The 20,658-nt window shown below is 44.2% G+C and overlaps 1 protein-coding gene across 1 annotated transcript in view; it reads right to left on the bottom strand.

Moving 5' to 3' along the window:
* The window catches only part of LOC140203157 (sodium/mannose cotransporter SLC5A10-like), a 192,052-nt gene that overhangs the window by 154,387 nt on the left and 17,007 nt on the right, over positions 1-20,658 (bottom strand). Inside the window, exons 3-5 of the mRNA XM_072269046.1 lie at positions 17,931-18,035; positions 9,317-9,376; positions 9,118-9,222 (exon numbers count right to left, since the gene is read on the bottom strand). Coding sequence (XP_072125147.1) covers positions 9,118-9,222; positions 9,317-9,376; positions 17,931-18,035 — 270 coding nt within the window. The remainder of the gene's footprint in view (positions 1-9,117; positions 9,223-9,316; positions 9,377-17,930; positions 18,036-20,658) is intronic.

Below are 20,658 nucleotides of genomic sequence, written 5' to 3' on the forward strand. Positions count from 1 at the left end.
TCTTGTGTTTCTGTGATATCATTCTAGAGGAACATTGTATCATTTCTTAATGCATGCATTTCTAAATGACAATAAAAGAGGACTGCGTGTCCTCATAATCTAAAAAAAAGATCAACCTAACCCTTCCGTCCCACATAGCCCTCCATTTTTCTTGCATTCATGTGCTTAGGTAAGAGTCTCTTAAATATCCTTAATGTATCTGCCTCTCTCACCACACCCGACAGCAGCTCCACACATCCACCACTCCTTTAGAAGATGCTAACATAACGCTGAGATAAAGCATTCCTTTGTCGTATCAGGGAGCCACGCCTGATCCCAATCTCCTTGGTACCTGGTTCAAAGTGAATGAGACAATTAGCGATTCATGGAGACCCTGCAGACACGTTGAGTCTGCTTGTTCCATCACCATGGCAGAGTGTTCCACTCTGTGTAAAAAACTGACCTCTGTCTTCCTCTCTATACTTTCCTCCAATTCCCTAAAATTATGCCCTCTTGGATTAGCCATTTCCGCATTGGGAAAAATCTCTGGCTGCCCACTCTATACGCCTCATATCAGTTTGTACTTGTCTATCAAGTTACGTTCCTGCACTTCATGGTTTACCTGCACTGAACTTCTTTTTTTCCAGGAGCTTTTATACTTTATTCTGCTTTGCTATCATTTTGCCTTATTGTAGCTCGGTGGAGGATGTGGGGGATGTCCAGGGACAGCACCTCTGGTGAAGGGGCTTGTTGTGTCCAGTCTGGGGCAGCCCACTCACCTTTGGTCCCCTCCAGACTCTTAGTTCTCCACTGTTGCTCTTTGCATGCAACAGCGGCCACACCCTGGTGCACCATTTCAACAGACAGGTTCAACCAGATGAGGGTAGCCAGTGGCCTCATACCCCCATGTAGAGACATGCCTGTCCTAGCATGTGGAATCAGCTCCAGTGGACTGGGTGGATGGCACCCAATGAGACCTTTCTTTTGTTATTTATTCATTTATGGGATGTGGGCGTCGCCAGCTAAGCCATTATAGTCATTGTCATAGTCATATTTTATTGATCCCGGGGGAAATTTGGTTTCATTACAGTTGCACCATAAATAATTAAATAGTAATAAAACCATAAATAATTAAAGAGTAATATGTAAATTATGCCAGGAAATAAGTCCAGGACCAGCCTATTGGCTCAGAGGGTCTGACCCTCCAAGGGAGGAGTTGTAAAGTTTGACGGCCACAGGCAGGAATGACTTCCTATGACGCTCTGTGTTGCATCTCAGTGGAATGAGTCTCTGGCTGAATGTACTCCTGTGCCCAACCAGTACATTAGGTAGTGGATGGGAGACATTGTCCAAGATGGCATGCAACTTGGACAGCATCCTCTTTTCAGACACCACCGTCAGAGAGACCAGTTCCATCCCCACAACATCACTGGCAATCATTTATTGCCCATCCGTAGTTGCCCTTGAGAAGGTGGTGATGAGCTGTCTTCTTGAACCGCTGCAGTCCCTGAGGTGTAGGTACACCCACAGTGCTGTTAGGAGGGAGAGAATTCCATGATTTTGATTCAGAAACGGTGATATGATTCCAAGTCAGGATAGTGAGTGATTTGGAAAGGCGTTTCCAAGAAGAGGTGGTGTTCCCAGATATCTGCTGTTCTCGTCCTTCTAGATGGTGGTGGTCGTGGGTCTGGAAGGTGCTGCCTTGGGAACTTTGGTGTGTTGTTGCAGTGCATCTTGTAGATGGTACACACTGCTGCAACTGTTTGTCGATGGTGGAGGGATTGGATGCTTGTGGAAGGGGTACCAATCAAGTGGGCTGCCTTGTACTGGATGGTGTCAAGCTTCTTGAGTGTTGATGGAGCTGCACTCATCCAGGCGAGAGGCTCCTGACCTGAGCCATGTAGATGGTGGACAGGCTCTAGGGAGTCAGGAGCTCCATGGAGAGCGAAGGGCATGATGAGGCACAGAAGTCGTCATGGTCATCAGTGCACTGTGTAATGATCTGAACTGTATGCAAGACAAGCTTTTCACTCTATCTTGACATGTGACGGTAATAAACTAATTCCAATACCAATATCACTGCTAAGGCAGGAGGAGGGCATAGCGGCGCGCCGCGCGCGCAGCCCTCCGGTGAAAATGATATCGTATCCGTTAAATAGGGGCCGTGGGCAATTCTGATTTGACGGAGACAGACGTGAAAGGACAGAGGAACTTCTGGAGACATTTCTGAAACGCCAGTTCGCTGCTGTTGTTACTGCGTGATCGAGAATCTTCTGAAGGGTAGGCCTCAAAATCCCCGGCTTTGCCTGCTGTTGGCAATCGAGATTGAGGTCGAATCATTCGGACAGAGATGGTGCTCGGTACTCGGTGTCGGAGAGCTGATCGGAGGCTCGAAGTTTTCAGACGACTGGGTTGGACTGTGGTCGGGCATGGCAGGGAGAGTTTTTCTTCCTTCTCCCGTCTGCGTGAGATGTGGGACATTTGAGAGACTTTGAACTTTTTTACTGTGCCATGGACTATTCTTCATCAAGTTATGGTATTGTTGCACTGTTGTAACTATATGTTATAATTATGTGGCTTTGTCAGTTTTTGCAGTCTTGGTCTGTCCTGTGTTTTGTGATATCACACAGGAGGAAATATTGTATCATTTCTTAATGCATGCATTACTAAATGACAATAAAAGAGGACTACGTGTCTTCATAATCTAAAAAAAAATCTGCAAACCAGTTCTTAGATTTGATTCTAGTGGAATTCTGAGTGTATTATTAAGCAGCAAACGTACATAAATACCAAAGATCCTGGCAGTAGACTAGCACCACGCATCACCGGTTACTTTGTTGAAAACAACCATTCGCCAGTTCAATCCTCCAGAGCCCATTGGACAGTGTTCAACAAATATATCGTTATTTATGTCAGAGACAAAGTTATCTCATAACACGGAGAGAACTACAAGAGACACAGCTGCCTTTGTTGCTTATAGCAACATTTACACTGTTGCTGTCAAGTTGCGTGAGTCCGTGTAGCGGTTAGCGTAATGCTATTACAACAGCAGCGACCCGGGTTCAATTCCCACCGCTGTCTGTAAGGAGTTTGTACGTTCTCCCCGTGACCGCGTGGGTTTCCTCCGGGTGCCCCACATTCCAAAACATATGGGTTAGTAGTTTAATTGGTCACATGGGTGTAATCAGGCGGCAAGAGCTCGTTGGTCTAGGAGGGCCTGTTACCGTGCTGTATCTCTAAATAAAATAAAAGTAAAATCATCCCAGTTACTAGCTGTGGACATTCTATGCAGAAGCAACAGCACGTTGTGCTCTTCCTCTGATATTCTGTTTTACTCACTTTAATAGAGTGTCACTTTATACTGTCTTTGGCCAAGGGAAGTGTGGGGATGTGGCCCAAATGGGACTAACTCAGATAGGCATGGACAAGTTGGACTGAAGAGCCCATCTCTCTGTGTCTTTATTGAACCCCACCAGCAGAGAGGGCAGATTTCTCATTCCTAATGTAGCAGAGGTACTTAAAAGAAATAGACTGCTTTCTTAATGGGGAGAAAATTCAAAAATCCAAGGTGCAGAGAGACTATGGAGTCCTCGTGGGAGATTCCCTAAAGGCTTACTTGCAGTTTGAGTCTGTGCTGAGGAAGGCATACGCAATGTTAGCATTCATTTCTAGAAGCCTAGAATATAAAAGCTGGGATGTAATGCTGAGGCTTTATAAGGCACTGGTACCTCACCTGGAGCATTGTGAGCAATTCTGGGCCTCTTAATTAAGAAAGGATGTGTTGACATTGGAGAAGGTTCAGTGGAAGCTGGTAAGAATAATTCCAGGACTGAAAGGTTTATCATATAAGGAGCATTTGATGACTCTGGGCCTATACTTACTGGAATTCAAAAACGTGAGGAGGGATCTCATTGAAAGCTATCAAATTTTGAGAGGCCTTGAATGGATGTGGAGAGGATGTGTCATGAGCCCTGCAGCTTGCCGTAGATTGTTGAGTTTCTGGGCTTTTTGAGCACCTGCAATTGCTAATCACTGCTTTAACTAGAGTTGATAAGCCCTTGTGTTTTCGGTTTGACCTTGTCAAGTTAATTGTGGCTGGCTCGTGTTGCCGAAGTCTATGATTATTTAAAAGAGGGCCCTCATTCAGTGTCTTATTGAGGGTCATTGTGTCAGAGAGGATGAATTACCTTGTGGTGTCGCTCTGTCGTTCCAATGAGGCTCTAATTCTGATGTTTCATCCCATGTTTCCGACTCTTCCTGGGGATCCTGCCATTCCTCTGCACCTGGGTCCAGTCCTCCGAGAACACGCCATGACAGTATGTTTTCTATGGTGGGGGAGTCTAGGACCAGAGGGCACAGCCTCAGAATAGAGGGGTGTTCATTTAGAATAGAGATGAGAAGGAATTTCTTTAGGCAGAGGGTGGTGAAACTGTGGAATTCATTGCCACAGATGGCTGTGGGGACCAGGTCATTGGGAGTATTTAATCGGAGGCTAATAAGTTCTTGAGAAGTCAGAAAGTGAAAGATTATGGGGGAAAAAACAGGAGAATGGGATAGAGAGAGAAATGAATCAACCATGAAATGGCAGAGCAGGCTTGATGAGCCAAATTGTCTAATTCTGCTCCTATGTCTTATGGTCTTATTGTATTATGGTTGTAGTCTATAGTGTGCTTTTGTAAAGCTAGAGAGTTTATCAGGCATTGATGATGTTCTGTGTAATTGTTACTTGTTGGAAACCAACAAATAGTAAAAATTACATAGAACATTACTGACATTTTAACCTCATTTTAAGCTCAATCTAACCCTTCCCTCCTACATAGTCCTCCATTGTTCTATCATCCATGTGCCTATTTAAGAGTTTCTTAAATATTCCTCATGTAAGTTCTCCCTGTAACGGTATGGGTTTCCTCCAGGTGCTCCAGTTTCCTCCCACAGTCCAAAGACGTACTGGTTGCTAGGTCACTTGTCCTGTGATTAAGCTAGGACTAAATTGGGGAATTGCAGGGTGGCATAGCTTGAAGGGCCAGAAAGGCCTATTCTGAGCTGTATCTCAATAAAATAAAAATTTTTTTAAAAATCTACTATCACCACACCTGGCATGTTCCATGTACCTCCTATTTTTTTCTGAAAGTACAAGGGTACAAACATAACGCTAGGAGAAAACATTACTTTGATCTATCAGGGAACCGTGTCCTAATCCCAGTCTCACTGATGCCTGGTTCGCAATGAATGAGGAAATCAGGGCTCTGTGGTGCTGATCTTTCCAGGGCATGTTGAGCCTGTTGGATGATGGCACATCATCACTGACTCAGCAGCCTATAGCTTTAAGTCCCGTGGAGAGAGCTGCCCCTTTAATAAGGCGTTCCCTTCCTGATGAGGACATCTCAGAATATCAGAGGTACCCTGTTTCAAAGCATCATTAAACCAGGTCCGACCTGCTTTCTCTGGTCAACTTAACATGATTCCATGACCACACACACAATACTGTAGGATTGGACTCTTTAATTGTTATTTTTCTTGAAGATTAACTTTCTTATGCTTGTCTGTATTTTAAGTTTAAAGTCAATTTATTATCAAGGTACAATGCTGTGTAAAAGTCTTAGGTTCATGTAAAAATATTTTGTAAAGTGAAGTCCTTCAAAAATAATGAAAATGAGACATTTCTAAGTATCAGAATATTTACCATAAAGAACAGTAAATCCCTAATTCAACTCAACATTTGGTGTGACCACCCTTTCCCTTTAAAACTATATCAGTTCTCTTAGGTAACCTGTCATGCAGTTTTATAAGAAAATTGGCTGGTAGGTTGTTCCTAGCACCTTGGAGAACTTGCCGCAGTTCTGCAGACTTTGGCTGTCTCACTTGCTTCTGCCTCTCCAGGAAATCCCAGACAGCCTCGGTGATATTGAGATCAGGGCTCTGTGGAGGCCAGAACATCTGCAGCAGAGCTTCTTGCTCTTCTTTTCACTGAAGATACAGTGTAAAAATCTTAGGCACATGTATAGCTAGGGTGCCTAAGACTTCTGCACATTACAGTATTTGTCAATGCGGAGTGCAGAGCAAGTTTGTAAATCTGATGAAGCAAAAGGTGTTGGGAATGGCAAGAGTGGAGCACTGCAGGAGGGATGTGGGACAGGTGGCAGAGAAGGAGTGCAGACACACCCAGCCCTGAGACACTGGGCAAGGTTATTTGATTCCAAACAATTGGTTTATTGATCATTACAGAATTCCTCTCTGGTGTTTCCTGCTCCCTCCCTTCTCCCTTCCCCTTCCCCAACCATGATTCCCCTCTCCCTACCCCCTTCCTACTCTCAGTCCACAACGGAGACCCAGATCAGAATTAGGTATCACTCACATATGTCGTGAATTTTTTTTGTGGCAACAGTACATGTATACATAAAATTACTACAATACTATGCAAAAGTCTTGGGCACCCTAGTTGTTTATATAGTAGGTATCTAAGATTTTGGTACAGTATTGTAGTTTTTTATGACTTTGGTCATTGTCCTCCCAGAATGAAGTTGGGACTGATCAGATGCCTCCCTGATGGTATTGCGTAATTGATGAGAATCTGCTGGTACTTCTCAGCATTGAGGATCCCATTACTTCTGACCAGATCACCAACCCCATTTGCAGAAATGCAGCCCATGCCCGCCGAGTTTCACTGTTGGCTACAGACACTCATCCACGTCACACTCTCCTGCTCTTCTAATCTAATTGTCTACAGACAGATGACCTCCTGTTTGAGCAAAAATGTCAAACTTTGACTCATCAGTCCAGAGCACTTGCTGCCATTGTTCAGCACCCCAGTCCTTGGGTTTTGTGCATAGGCAAGTCTCTTGGCTTTGTTTCCACTTTGGAGGGATGGCTTTTTGCCGTGCTTTCTTCATGATTGCACTTATATGCTGGGCCCAGGACAGGTCCTCAGAAATGATAACGCCAAGGAATTTAAATTTGCTGAGCCTCTCCACCTCTGATCCCCCAATGAGGACCTCCAGTTTCCTCCTCCAGAAGTCAATAATCAGCTCCTTGGTGTGGTGTTCTTGAGATGGAGCAAGAGGTTGTTGTGGCACCACTCAGACAGATTTGCAATCTCCCTCCTATACGCCAGTTCATCACCATCTTTGATTCAGTCTACAGTGACGGTATTGTCAACAAATAATTACGGCATTATTAGAGCTGTGCTTAGCCTCATAAGCATAGTGTGAAGTGAGTAGAGCAGGGGCTAAGAACTGCCTGTGGTGTACCCGTGCTGATGGAGATTTGGAGGAGATGTTGCTGCCAATCTGAACTGACTGGGGTCTGCAAGTGAGGAAATCGAGGATCCAGTTGCACAACTAAGTACTGAGGCCAAGAACTTGAAGCTTATTGATTAGTTTTGAGGGGATGATGTATTGAATGTCGAGCTGTAGTCAATAAAGATAGATAGATAGACATACTTTATTAATCCCGAGGAAAATTTGGTTTTGTTACAGCCGCACCAACCAAGAAAAGAGTGTAGATATTGCAATACAAAAACCACCAACAATCAAACAACAAAATGCAAACTATGCCAGATGGAAAATAAGTCCAGGACGAGTCTATTGGCTCAGAGTGTCTGACCATCCACGGGAGGAGCTGCAAGTTCGATGGCCACAGGCAGGAATGACCTCCCGTGCTGCCCAGTGTTGTATCACGGTGGAATGTGGCCGAAGTCCAACAGTAAAAAGTTCAATATCCAGTCTGCAAACACGTTCCTCGATTGTAATATGCCCCGGATTGCACCATCTGTTGTTAACCAGATCAGTAAGCACCCAACTCCTTTATGCTTACCGCTCTCAGTGCACTTCTGGTCAGCCGGAACGGTATTACCCACCAAACTCCTCTTCTCCATATGTCTCTGTTGTCTCGACCCGGTCCTCTTTCCTCAACCTTGTGATCCCCCTCTGCATCCTCTGTGTGTTTTCCTCCAGATTTCAGCAGGGGTGTCCGCCACTCTGCTCGCTAAACCAGCCGGCATTAGCTGGTCCCTGGAATACACAATGCGACCTTGCTTCTGTCCCGCGTGTCAGGATGTAACCATTTCCAGCGCTAAAAAAAACCCAAATAAAACTCTCTCTACCAGCGTGTTAGAGAGGTTGCAGCTTCGACGTGTTACCGTGAGAAAAAAAAATACAAAAAATAAAGTAAATTAAAAAGTAAGAAGAAGAAAGTAAGAATAGAGCATCCCGATGTATACATCTTTGCTGTCCAGATGTTCCAGGGTTGAGTGAAGAGCTAATGAGATGGCGTCTGCTGTGGACCTGTTGCATCAGTGGGCAAATAGGAGTAGATGCAAGTCACTTCTCAGGCAGAAGTTGATATGCATCCATGTTTTGACAGTCAAAACGAGCATGGAAGGCATTGAGATTATCTGGAAGTGAAACCCTGTTGCCACTTATGTTACTTGATTTCATTTTGTAAGAGGTGATAGCTTTCAAGCCCCGCCGTAGCTGTCGAGCATCCTTCATTGATTCAAGTACAGTCGGAAAGTGCCATTTCACCCATGAGATGGCATTCTGGAGATTATAGCCGAACCTCGTGTAACTTTCTTGGTGCCAGACTTGAATGCCTCTGATTTGTCTCTCAGTGGATTGTGAATCTCATGGCTCATCCAGGGCTTCTGGTTGGGGAAAACTCATCTACGACTGTTTTTATCAAGACCATGGCCACTGTGGTGTACTCTTTTAGATCCACAGATGAGTCCTTGAACACTGCCTAAGTGCATGTAATTGTTCAGTGTATTTTTAGTGGTTACAGTCACCCTGTGTCTTTGTAGAAACTTCATGGTTTTAGTGGGTATTGTATTACTTGAATAGGGACTAGCTTATTGGTTAATTCAAGCAATGGAATTGGAATGGACTTTTTACTGTTAGCATCTGTCTGGAATAAGAGTATCAAACACATTGGATTGGTCTCTTTCGTATTCGTCTTCCCCCCACATTACTGGACTCTACTCTTGGTCCTTCTCTTCCCCTTTCCTTATTCCTTTGTTCTTTTAGTGCTTAATTAAAATGGACATAAGCAAGAAGTTTTATGCCTCATCATTGACTTCTGAAGAACCTCAGATCAAAAACATCAGGATCCAACAATACTGAATGGAAGCACGTCTTTACTTACAGATATCTTTGTAAATACGGACAACAGCAGTGACAGGGCAGAGAGATACATCCGAATTCTTTCTCCTCCGAATCTTTTCTGCAGGTATTCAGGCATGGTGACGATCTGTTCAGCAGAAGCAAGGAAATGTCAGTGGAACCCACCCGTTCTTCTCTTTCCTCTAAATGTGCTGTTTGTAAGGTACACAACTTGTACTTACCCCTGAGGATATGTAGACTGGTACAAATACCCAAGCCAGCAGCAGCAGCACATAGGTAGCCTGTAGAAATTGTCCTCATGTTAATATTCAATTACACAAGTAAAGTATTTGTTTATTAAATGTAATGTTCCTGAAGTTTGTTATAGCTGGGGGGGGGGGGTCGTAATGGGGACAAGCTCCCACTACTTATTAAATGCTCCCAATGGCGTGCACCTCAAACAGCCTCTGACAACCACGTCCAGTTCCTCGCCTTCATGTGTGGTTTAGCTACTAAGCCTGGGGGAATCATTTCTATTGATAGGAGAAGGGGCAAAGGCAGGTCACTGGCTACTTATATAACCTGTTGCTTTGGGCAGAGGGGCTAGACAGCCGTGATTGGTCACTGATCCAGGAGCAGGAAAACTCTGATCTCAATCCTCTGCTGCCTTGCGGATATACCCGCTCATGGCAAAGCTTCAGGAGAAACCACCGAAGGGAAAATCCAGAACTGAAGTCCTGAAGGCAGTCCTACGCAGAGTTCATTGCTGACTGGCAACTCCTGCAAAGTACCAAACTCTACCTAGTTTAAAAAGTCAGCACTGCATTGTGGGCTAAGGGGCTTTTACTGTGTTGTTGACGTTCTATGTTCATCCACTTATTTAGAGATGCAGCATGGAAAGAGAACCTTCTGGCCTAACGAGCTTGTGCCACCCAATTTTAAATTGGCTGTTCAATTGGTTTGTCACAAACTAGATGGGCTGAAGGGCCAGTTTCTGACAATGACTCTAATTACACCCATGTGAGCAATAGACCTACTAAGCCGCAAGTCATTGGAATGTGAGAGGAAACTGGAGCATCCGAAGAAAATCCATGCAGTCACAGGGAAAACATACAAACTTGTTACAGAGAGTGGCCGGATTGAACCTGGGTCACTGGCACTGTAATAGCATTATGCTGACCACTATGCTACCGTGCCCCCCACCCCTGTTATGTCTCAGTCATGGTTTGGAATTGACTCTGAGATAATTGAAATGTAAATCGTGAAAGCATAGAATAAACAGAAGAGAAGGCAATGATTTCTTTTTCCCTCTGCGCTAGTCTGAATGCATCACATATGGGTGATGATTCTGTAATGGAACATGAGTTTAATTTACTATGAGTTGTCAGCAAATAGGAAGTTGTAATATTGTGTAAAATTTCAATGCATCTAGAAATGTTGAACTCCATTTGCCGTAACTCTCCCTCTCTGGCATTTGCCACAACTTCTCTCCTTGCTTATAAATGGTGCTGTGGATTCCAGAGAATGAATTTGCAGTTTCCAGAATCTGGTACTAATTTGGAGATACAAGAGTCTGAAGGAACAAAGGGTCTGATGGAGGAACTCAATGGGCCGAGCAGCATCTGTGAGAGGAAAGCCATTCTCTGCTGCTTGCAAACTGCTTCTAGCACAATTCCGTTAAGATGGCGCCTGCGCATAATGCTCCTTCAGTTGGCATCTTCTGGATAGATCACAAAACCAGATAATTCACTTCTTTTATGTCTTTTACGTCTGTTTTATTGTCCTGGTTGTGATTCTGGAACTGTTGGATCCCGTGAGTTACAGTTTGGAGATTATTTCAGGTGTGCTTCAGCGCTCTGCGGTCTCAGAGGGGATTCTGGGAGGCAGAGGCTTTGTGGGGAATCCTCATGGTGAGAATCTTGGTATCCACAAGGGTTTCCTTCGGGTGTTTCCGTTTCCTCCCTCGTTGCAGAGATGTATGGGTTAGTAGATTACTCGGTCACATGGGGTGGCGCGAGCTCAGCGAGCCAGAAGGACCTGTGACCGTGCTGTATCTCTGTGAAGTCTCCATCAATCAGGGTCGACCATGCATGTTGTTTCCTAGCTGTCTAGATACGCAAGCCATGGCAGTACAATGTGGAGAGCAAGCTGTCGCCCATGTAGTCAGCTCCCCCTCTTCGTGCAGCTGATGAACCCAAAGGAATGGCAGATGCTGATGCAGTTTGGCCCCAGCAGCATCACAGGAGTTGCCAGTCAGCGTTGAACTCAACATAGGACTGCCTTAGGGACTCCAGCTCCGGAGTTTTCCCTGGGGGTTTACTCCCAAAGCCTTCCCCATGAGTGTGTATAGCTGCAAGGCAGTGGAGGTTTGAGATCAGAATTTTCCTTCTCCTACATAGAACATAGAATAGTACAGCACAGTACAGGCCCTTCGGCCCACAATGTTGTGCCGACCCTTAAACGCTGCCTCCCATATAACCCCCCACCTTAAATTCCTCCATATACCTTTCTAGTAGTCTCTTAAGTTTCACTAGTGTATCTGCCTCCACCACTGACTCAGGCAGTGCATTCCATGCACCAACCACTCTCTGAGTAAAAATCCTTCCTCTAATATCCCCCTTGAACTTCCCCTTACCTTAAAGCCATGCCCTCTTGTATTGAGCAGTGGTGCCCTGGGGAAGAGGCGCTGGCTATCCACTCTATCTATTCCTCTTATTATCTTGTACACCTCTATCATGTCTCCTCTCATCCTCCTTCTCTCCAAAGAGTAAAGCCCAAGCTCCCTTAATCTCTGATCATAATTCATACTCTCTAAACCAGGCAGCAACCTGGTAAATCTCCTCTGTACCCTTTCCAACACTTCCACATCCTTCCCAAAGTGAGACGACCAGAACTGAACACAATACTCCAAGTGCGGCCTAGCTAGATGACCTGCCAACCTAGACGAGCCTCATCTGCTCGAAGAGACTGATCTTAAGGCACCAGTAACCATCCTTCCCTCATTCTCCTGTCAGTAGAAATGATTCCACCAGGCTCAGTAGCTGAGCCACACGTGAAGGACTGGAGCCAGACTTGGTTGTCAGAGGCCATTTGAGACGCACACCAATGTGAGTAGTTAATAGGTAGCGGGAGCTCGTCCCACTATATCCCCCACCTTAAGAAACCTAAGAATATTTTTTATTGTTCATAATATATCAGCCTCCATCACCAGCCCAGGCATTTACCACACAGTGTAACAAAGCCTACCTGTGATATCGCCCCTAATGTTTCCTTCACTCACCTTAAGCCAGGAGTTCCCAATGTTTTTTATGCCATGGACCAATCCCATCAAGCAAGGAGTCACGGGCCCCAGGTTGGGAACCCCAGCCTTAAACAAATGTCCTCTGGCATTAGCTATTGCTGTCCTGGGAAAAGGTATTGGTTGCCCACTCTATCTATAACTCTTATCATCTTGCACACCTCTTTCAGTTCAGCTGTCAATAGACAATAGACAATAGGTGCAGGAGTAGGCCATTCAGCCCTTCGAGCCAGCACCACCATTCACTGTGATCACGGCTGATCATCCACAATCAGTACTCCTTTTCCTGCCTTCTCCCCATATCCCTTCACTCCGCTATCTTTAAGAGCTCTATCTAACTCTTTTTTGAAAGAATCCAGAGAATTGTCCTCCACTGCCTTCTGAGGCAGAGCATTCCACAGAACCACAACCCTCTGTGTGAAAAAGTTTTTCCTCAACTCTGTTCTAAATGGCCTACCCCTTATTCTTAAACTGTGGCCTCTGGTTCTTGACTCCCCCAACATCAGGAATATGTTTCCTACCTCTAGCGTATCCAATCCCCGTAATCCTCCTTTACTACAAAAGAGAAAAGGCCTTGCTCACTCAACTTTTCCTCATAAAACCTGCTCTCTAATCCAGGCAACACCCTGGTAAATCTCCTCTGTACTCTCTCTAAAGCTTCCACATCCTTCCTATAATGACACAACTAAAACTGAACACAACATTCCAAGTGTGGTCTAAACTGAGTTGCCCCTGTATTTTAGTCTAAGCACACAATCTGATTTCATCCATGAGATGTAGTCCATCTTTGAAATTCAGAAGTAGAATCAGGTTTACTATCGCTGACATATGTTGTTCACCTCTACTGAGGCAACAGAACAGGTTTATGGAACAAAATATGACAAACAATCATAAGACATAGAAGGAGAATTAGACCATTTCGTCTATCCAGTCTGCTCCGCCATTCAATCACGGCTGATTTATTAACCCTCTCAAGCCCATTGCCCTGACTTCTCTCCGTAACATTTGACACTCTCACTAATTAAGAACCCATCAACATCCACTTTAAATATACCCAATGACTTGGCCTGTACAGTCAAATGCAGTGATGAAGTACTGCGTGTTTAGCACAAACGATTAACAAAACAATTCTTTCCTGTAATATCCACTGAAACAAGCCTGGTTTCTATTTACGCCCTAACTACTATTTGAGTTTATAAGGGAACACCCAAAAATATTATTATACTTTAAAATAAGGAAGCTCCATAAGGTGTATCAACTGATTTGTAAGAACGAATACAATTGTCACCTGACCTCAGATGGTACACAGAGCAGGTATTTTGCTGAAAGGTTTTTAAAAATATCATGAAATTATTAAATCATGCGAAAAAATACCAGGTAGATTTATATTTCGATTGATAAGTTTGTGGTTTAGTAAAATGAGGAAACAGTGGAATGCTCTGATACTTATGCCAAAGTTTCCGGTTGTTAAACGGAACTAAATGGCAGATGGTGGAAATGGGGTGGGAACTCAAGCTGGGCTCAGGAGCCCGAAGACACTCACTCAATCTTTTAGGAACAGCTTCCTCCCCTCTGCCAACAGATCTCTGACTGGGCAACCTCACAATCTTTTTTTCCTTTTTTTGCTGTTTTTGCACCAGTGATTTAATTTAATAATATATATATTTCACCCAGGACATGCCCTCTTCTCATTCCCACCATCAAAGAGGAGGTACAGGTGACTGAAGATACACACTAAATGTTTTAGGAACAGCTTCTTCCACTCTGCCATCAGATTCCTGAATAGATAGTGAATTCATGAACACTACCTCACTACTTTCTTTTATAGTTTTCTTCTTGCAATACTTCATTTATTTTTATATATATTCATTATTATAATTTTTTATTGTTACGTACTGTTGCTGCAAAGCAATAAATTTCATGATATATATCTATTTCTTATGTAATTTATAGTTGTTTTATTTACTGTGTATTGCCGCAAAAACAAACAAATTTCACCATGCATGTTTGCCCAACAATAATTAGTTTAAATACAAATATATATTTGTGTGGTAGAAAATGGAGGACTGTGTAGAAGGGAAGGATTAGATTGATCTTAGAGTGGGTTAAAAGGTCAGCAGAACACAGTGGGCCAAAGGGCCTGTACTGGGCTAGAATGTACTATGTCAGCCTTTTAACTATCATTGGTCTTCAGAGCAGGTTGTTAGAATTCTTCATGCTTTCTAACTTTATTTTGTGTGTGTGTATATATATATATATATATACATACATGTGTAGTACTCGTAATTTATACTTTATTTTACCCAGGACATGCCCTCTTCTCATTGTTACCATCAAGGAGTAGGTACCAGAGCCTGAAGATTCCTGTTTCAGGAACAGCTTCTTCCCCTCTACCATCAGATTTCTGAATGGACAATGAACCCATGAACACTACCTCTCTATTTTCTTTGATTGCTCCCTTTTTTTTTTATTTGCACTACCTACTTAATTTCATTTTTATATATATTGTAATTTTTAAAAAAATTATGTAATGCAATGTACTGCTGCCACAAAACAATAAATTTCACGATATATACTAGTGGTATTGAAGTTGGTTCTAATTCTGATTCTGGGTAGTCTACAATCCAATGATGTTGCTTTAAATTTTCCATTTTAAGGTAACTTACTCCTCCCCCCATCTCTTTATTGTCTCCTCCTGATCTACCAGTTCCTCCTACACCCACTCCCAGCCCTCAGCAACCACACATTCATCCCACTGGATCCCTCTCCACATCTGCCAATCACACCTCTCTTAGCCTTAGATCCCACACCAGCAGGTTCAGGAACAGTTATTACCCTTCAACCATCAGGCTCCTGAACCAGCGTGGATAACTTCACTCACCTCAACACTGAACTGATCACCGAACACAACTTATGGACTCAATTTCAAGGAAACTCAGTATTATTTATTGATTTGTATTTGCAGTTTGTTCTTTTTTGCTCATTGGTTGTTTGTTGTGTTGTGTGCAGTTTTCTCATTGATTCTATTGTACTCCTTCGTTCTACTGTGAATGCCTGCAAAGTAATGAATCTCAGGGTAGTAGATGGTGACAAATACATACTTGATAATACATTAATTTGAACTTTGAACTTTGGATGTGGATCATGTTCGGGCAGATGGGATGAGCATCACGCGCAGTGCAGGCATTCTGGGTCAAAGGGCCTTTTCTAGGCTGATTTCTTTCCCTTTTAGAACACTGCAGCACACAAACAAGCCCTTTGGCCCCTCTAGTCCATGCTGAACTACTATTTTGCCTAGCCTCGTCGACCTGCACCTTGACCATAGCCCTCCCTTCCAAGCACCTACTCAAATTTTAAATATACCCAATGACATGGCCTCTGCAACCATCTGTACCAATGAATTCTACCGATTCACCACACTCTGGCTAATGAATCCTTGTATTCTGAGGCTGTGCCCTCTTGTCCTAGACTCTCCCACCGTTGGAAACATCCTCTCCACATCTACACTCTCACTATTGGAAACTCGCCTCCCACTGTCGGACACATGCTCTCCATGTCCACTCTACCTAGGCCTATCAATATTCAGCAATCCAAAGCATAACCACAGTAAAACAATCTCAGTAAAGCAGCTAACTTATTACCCCCACCCCCCTTCTTGATATTCTGACTTCTTCCCTCTCCCATGGGCCTGAAAGCACATACGATCAACTTCAAGAACAGCTTCTACCCTGATGTTTTAAAACCATTAAATGGCTCCCTGGTATGAAAGGATGAACTCTTGACCTCACAATCTACCTTATGATATTTACCTTACTGTTTACCTGCCCTGCACCTTCTCTGTGACAGCTACATTTTATTGTGTTCTTATAGTTTTCCCTTGTCTACCACTTTGTGTGTGACGGGGTGGAGATGCATCTCTACCAGAGGAGGTGTAAGATGATCCTTCCCTCCACTGGCCTGCAGGTCACCCTTGGGCAAGGTGTGACACCCGCTTTGCCCCTCGATCACGGTCATGTGAAGCAATGGGAGCTGGTTGTAGGAGAGGCTGGTGCATAAAGTAAATTTTTATTACCTGAGTACATACATGTCACCACATACAACCCTGAGATTCGTTTTCCTGTGGGCATAGTCAGCAAATCTATAGAATAGTAACTGTAACAGGATCAATGAAAGATCAAGTAGGGCATAGAAGAAAACACACTGTGCAAATGGCGGGAGGAGAGAACGCAGCGCGCCATGCGTGCGCAGCCCTCCGGTGGAAAATGATATCTTATCCATTAAATAGGGGACGTGGACAATTCTGATTTGATGGAGAGGGACGTGAAAGCACAGAGGAACATCTGGAAAAATTTCTGAAACGCTCGTTCGCTGCCGTTGTTACTGCGCAGTCCGGAACCTTTCAGAGGGAAGGACTCAAAATCCCAGGCTTTGCCTGCTTTTGGCGACCGAGAAGGAGGTCGAATCGTTCGGACAGAGATGGCGCTCAGTCCTCAGTGTCGGAGGGCTGATCAGAGCTCGAAGTTTTCGGATGACTCAGAGTCGGACCGTGGTCAGGTATGGCAGGGAGAGTTTTTCTTCCTTCTCCCGCCTGCGTGAGATGTGGGACATTTGAGAGACTTTGAACTTTTACTGTGCCCATGGCCCGTTCTTCATCAAGTTATGGTATTGTTGCACTGTTGTAACTATATGTTATAATTATGTGGTTTTGTTAGTTTTTTTCAATCTTGGTCTGCCCTGTGTTTTGTGATATCACATCGGAGGAAATATTGTATCATTTCTTAATGCATGCATTACTAAATGACAATAAAACAGGACTGCGTGTCTTCATAATCTAAAAATGCAAATATAAATAAGTAGCAATAAATAACAAGAGCATGAAATAACAGGATAAAGAGTCCTTAAAATCAGATCATTGGTTGTGGGAACATCTCAATAAATGAGTGTAGTTATCATCTTTTGTTCAAGCGCCTGATGGTTGAGGGGTAGTAACTGTTCTTGAAGCCGCTGGTGTGATTGCTGAGGTTTTTGCAACTCCTGCCTGATGAGAGCATCAGCAAGCATTCCCTATCATAGTGTAGCAGTGTGTTGGGACCTCTGGTGCTACAGGTTACATGCTGGTGATAATTGATCAGGGTTTGCTTCAAACAGGTTCACCTCAAACAGGCCTGGTTGAACAAATCCTGGTTATGCAACCGCTGACGCCAGGCAGACGATCTCTGGAGAGTATTGATAATGGCCGGGATCACCCATTGCAAACCACTTCTGTAAAAAATTTGCCAAGAACAATCATTGTCATGGAAAAACCATGACTGTCTATGTCATACGACATGGTACAAAATGAAAGAACCTCAATGCACTGTGTAATAAGTGGATCTACAGTTATATGAACAATATGCAAGACAAGTATTTCACTATATCACAGTAGACCCGACAATAATAAACCAATTCCAATTCCATTAATACACCCCCCAGCCAACAGTAACAGGTTTATCCGTACGATTTATTAAAGAAACAATGGACCATGCAGTTCTTGGAGGTAAGTTGCTTGCTAGACTTACATTCCATTCAAATCCGGCAACCGCGATCCCTCCAGCTGCCCCAGTGCCAGCCAGTCCAATGAACAGCCCAGAACCTTCACTGCTGGCGAACAGCGATGCCCCAATCTGTGAAGAACAGCAGGATCAGAGTTTGTCCATGGTAAGGAACTTAACAATGGTTATTGGCTGCCCTCTAGACACCGAAATCATGCATTACACCCAAACTAGGAAATGCAAGAGATTCTGCAGATGCTAGAAATCTAGAGCAATGCACTTTAGTCAGGCAACATCTATGGAGAGAAATGGGCAGTTAATGTTTCAGCTCAGGAATATTTCAGGACTGAAGTTGGGAGAGCGCTCTTATTGAGGGGTCAATGGTGGAAAGTCCCTGGGTGTCAACATCTTCAAGGATCCGTCCTGGGTCCAGCACATTGGTGCCATCATAAAGAAGGCATGTCAATGGCTTTCTCTACGACCTGCTTGTCTGTTCGTCCCTCCCTTCCGTTTGCCCTCCAGGAGCTTACCCCTGCAACTTTGTCTCAGAGTTACACTCACACCTCCTTCCTCACCACCACTCAGGGCCTTAAGCCCTCCTTCCCGATGAGGCAGCACTTCAACATGTACCAGTGAGCCAAAGGGACTGATTTCATGTCGCAGGCTCGGCCAACGTCACCACAGGCACAACCTTCCCTATCAACGAGGACATCTTCAAAAGGCTGTGCCTCAAAAAGATGGCGTCTCATCATTAAGGACCCTCTGGGACATGCCCTCCTCTGATAACTATCATCAGGGAGGAGGTACAGGAGCCGGAGGACTCCCTCACACTCAACGTTTTAGGAACAGCTTCCCCTCTGCCATCAGAGTTCTGAATGGATCGTGAAACCTGCTTCACTATTCCTAGATTGCACCAATTCTTGTTCAGGTTATAGTCATTTTTATGTCTGCCGCAGAACAAGTTTCATGACAGGTCAGTGATAAGAATTCTGACTCTGTTTTGTGGAATACCCTGCCAGGGGAGGTAGTAGAAGCAGATATGGTATGATAGGCCAGGAATTGTGGGATGCAGAGGGATGAGATTAGTTAAATTGACTACAGACCTCTTATCTGGGCCGAAGGGCTTTTTACAGAGCCAGATCTCTCTGTGAACCTACGAACGACTTTCACCAGTCACTGAAAGTAAGCATGCAGGTACAGCAGGCAGTGAAGAAAGCTAATGGCATGTTGGCCTTCAATAACAAGGGGAGCTGACTATAGGAGCAAGAGGTCCTTCTGCAGCTGTACAGGGCCCTGGTGAGACCACACCTGGAGTATTGTGTGCAGTTTTGGTCTCCAAATTTGAGGAAGGACATTCTTGCTATTGAGGGAGTGCAGCGTAGGCTCACGAGGTTAATTCCCGGGATGGCGGGACTGTCATATGTCGAAAGGTTGGAGCGACTGAGCTTGTATACACTGGAATTTAGGATGAGAGGGGATCTGATTGAAACATATAAGATTATTAAGGGATTGGACATTAAAGGCAGGAAACATGTTTTTGATGCTGGGGGAGTCCAGAACCAGAGGCCACAATTTGAGAATAAGGAGTAGGCTATTTAGAACAGAGTTGAGGAAAAACCCTTCCACCCAGAGAGTTGTGGATCTGTGGAATGCTCTGCCCCAGAAGGCAGTGGAGGCCAATTCTCTGGATGCTTTCAAGAAAGAGTTAGATAGAGCTCTTAATGATAGCAGAGTCAAGGGATATGGAGAGAAGACAGGAAAAGGGTACTGATTGTGGATGATCAGCCATGATCACAGTGGTGGTGCTGGCTCGAAGGGCTGAATGGCCTACTCCTGCACCTATTGCCTATTGTCTAATGTCTATTGAATGCCTCACGTCCTGCAACACTCATTCTGCCACCTTCCCTGACCTGCTGGGCATGTCCTGCATTTGTTTTGTTTTGTTAAATGCAGATTTCCAGATTAATTTAGTGTTTTCATTTTCAGGCAAGTTCCAAAAAGACTGACTCAGTAAATGAATCAGATTAAAGCAAGTATAGTCTGGTACCTTTAACAACGACAATATTTGCCAGCTGCTAGCTTAATGTTTCCTGAGCTAATTTTGCTGGAGAAGCACTTGTGTTTTATCTTTGATCCTCCAATAATTTTATGGAATCATTTTCACTCTCATCACTCCTATCCTGTGGATCTCTGCTGGAAGCTGTCCAGGCAGGTAACCGGAGTCCGAGTCTCCTGTGTGTTGTAGTTGAGCTTATGGATCGTGGGTGCACAAATCAGAGTGGCTGCTGGCTGTTCGACCCCTCAAGCCCACTATGTAAGTCAAAGCTGAATTTATCTTATTGTATCTCATTGTATTTCATAAGACCTAGGAGCAGAATTAGGCCATTCAGCCCATCAAGCCAGCTCCGCCATTCCATCATGGCTGATTTACTATCCCTCTCAACCCCGTTCTCCTGCCTTCTCCCCATAACCTTTGACACCACAAGACTCTAAACTTCAAAACTCCAGCAAGTGCAGGCCCAGAGGCATCAAGCACTCCTCAAGTTAACCCTTTCAATCCTGGGATCACTCTTGTGAACCTCTTCTGGAGCCAATACAATGCCAACCCGTCTGCTCACAGTTCACCAAGTGCGGTTACTGTCATATGCATGCTCAAGTACAAGTTCAAAGTTTGAAGTAAGTTTATTATCAAAGTACTTATATGTCACCAAGTACAACCCTGAGATTTATTTTTTGCGGGCATATTCAATAAATC

Source organism: Mobula birostris, chromosome 9 (assembly GCF_030028105.1).
Source record: "Mobula birostris isolate sMobBir1 chromosome 9, sMobBir1.hap1, whole genome shotgun sequence".
NCBI lineage: Eukaryota > Metazoa > Chordata > Chondrichthyes > Myliobatiformes > Myliobatidae > Mobula > Mobula birostris.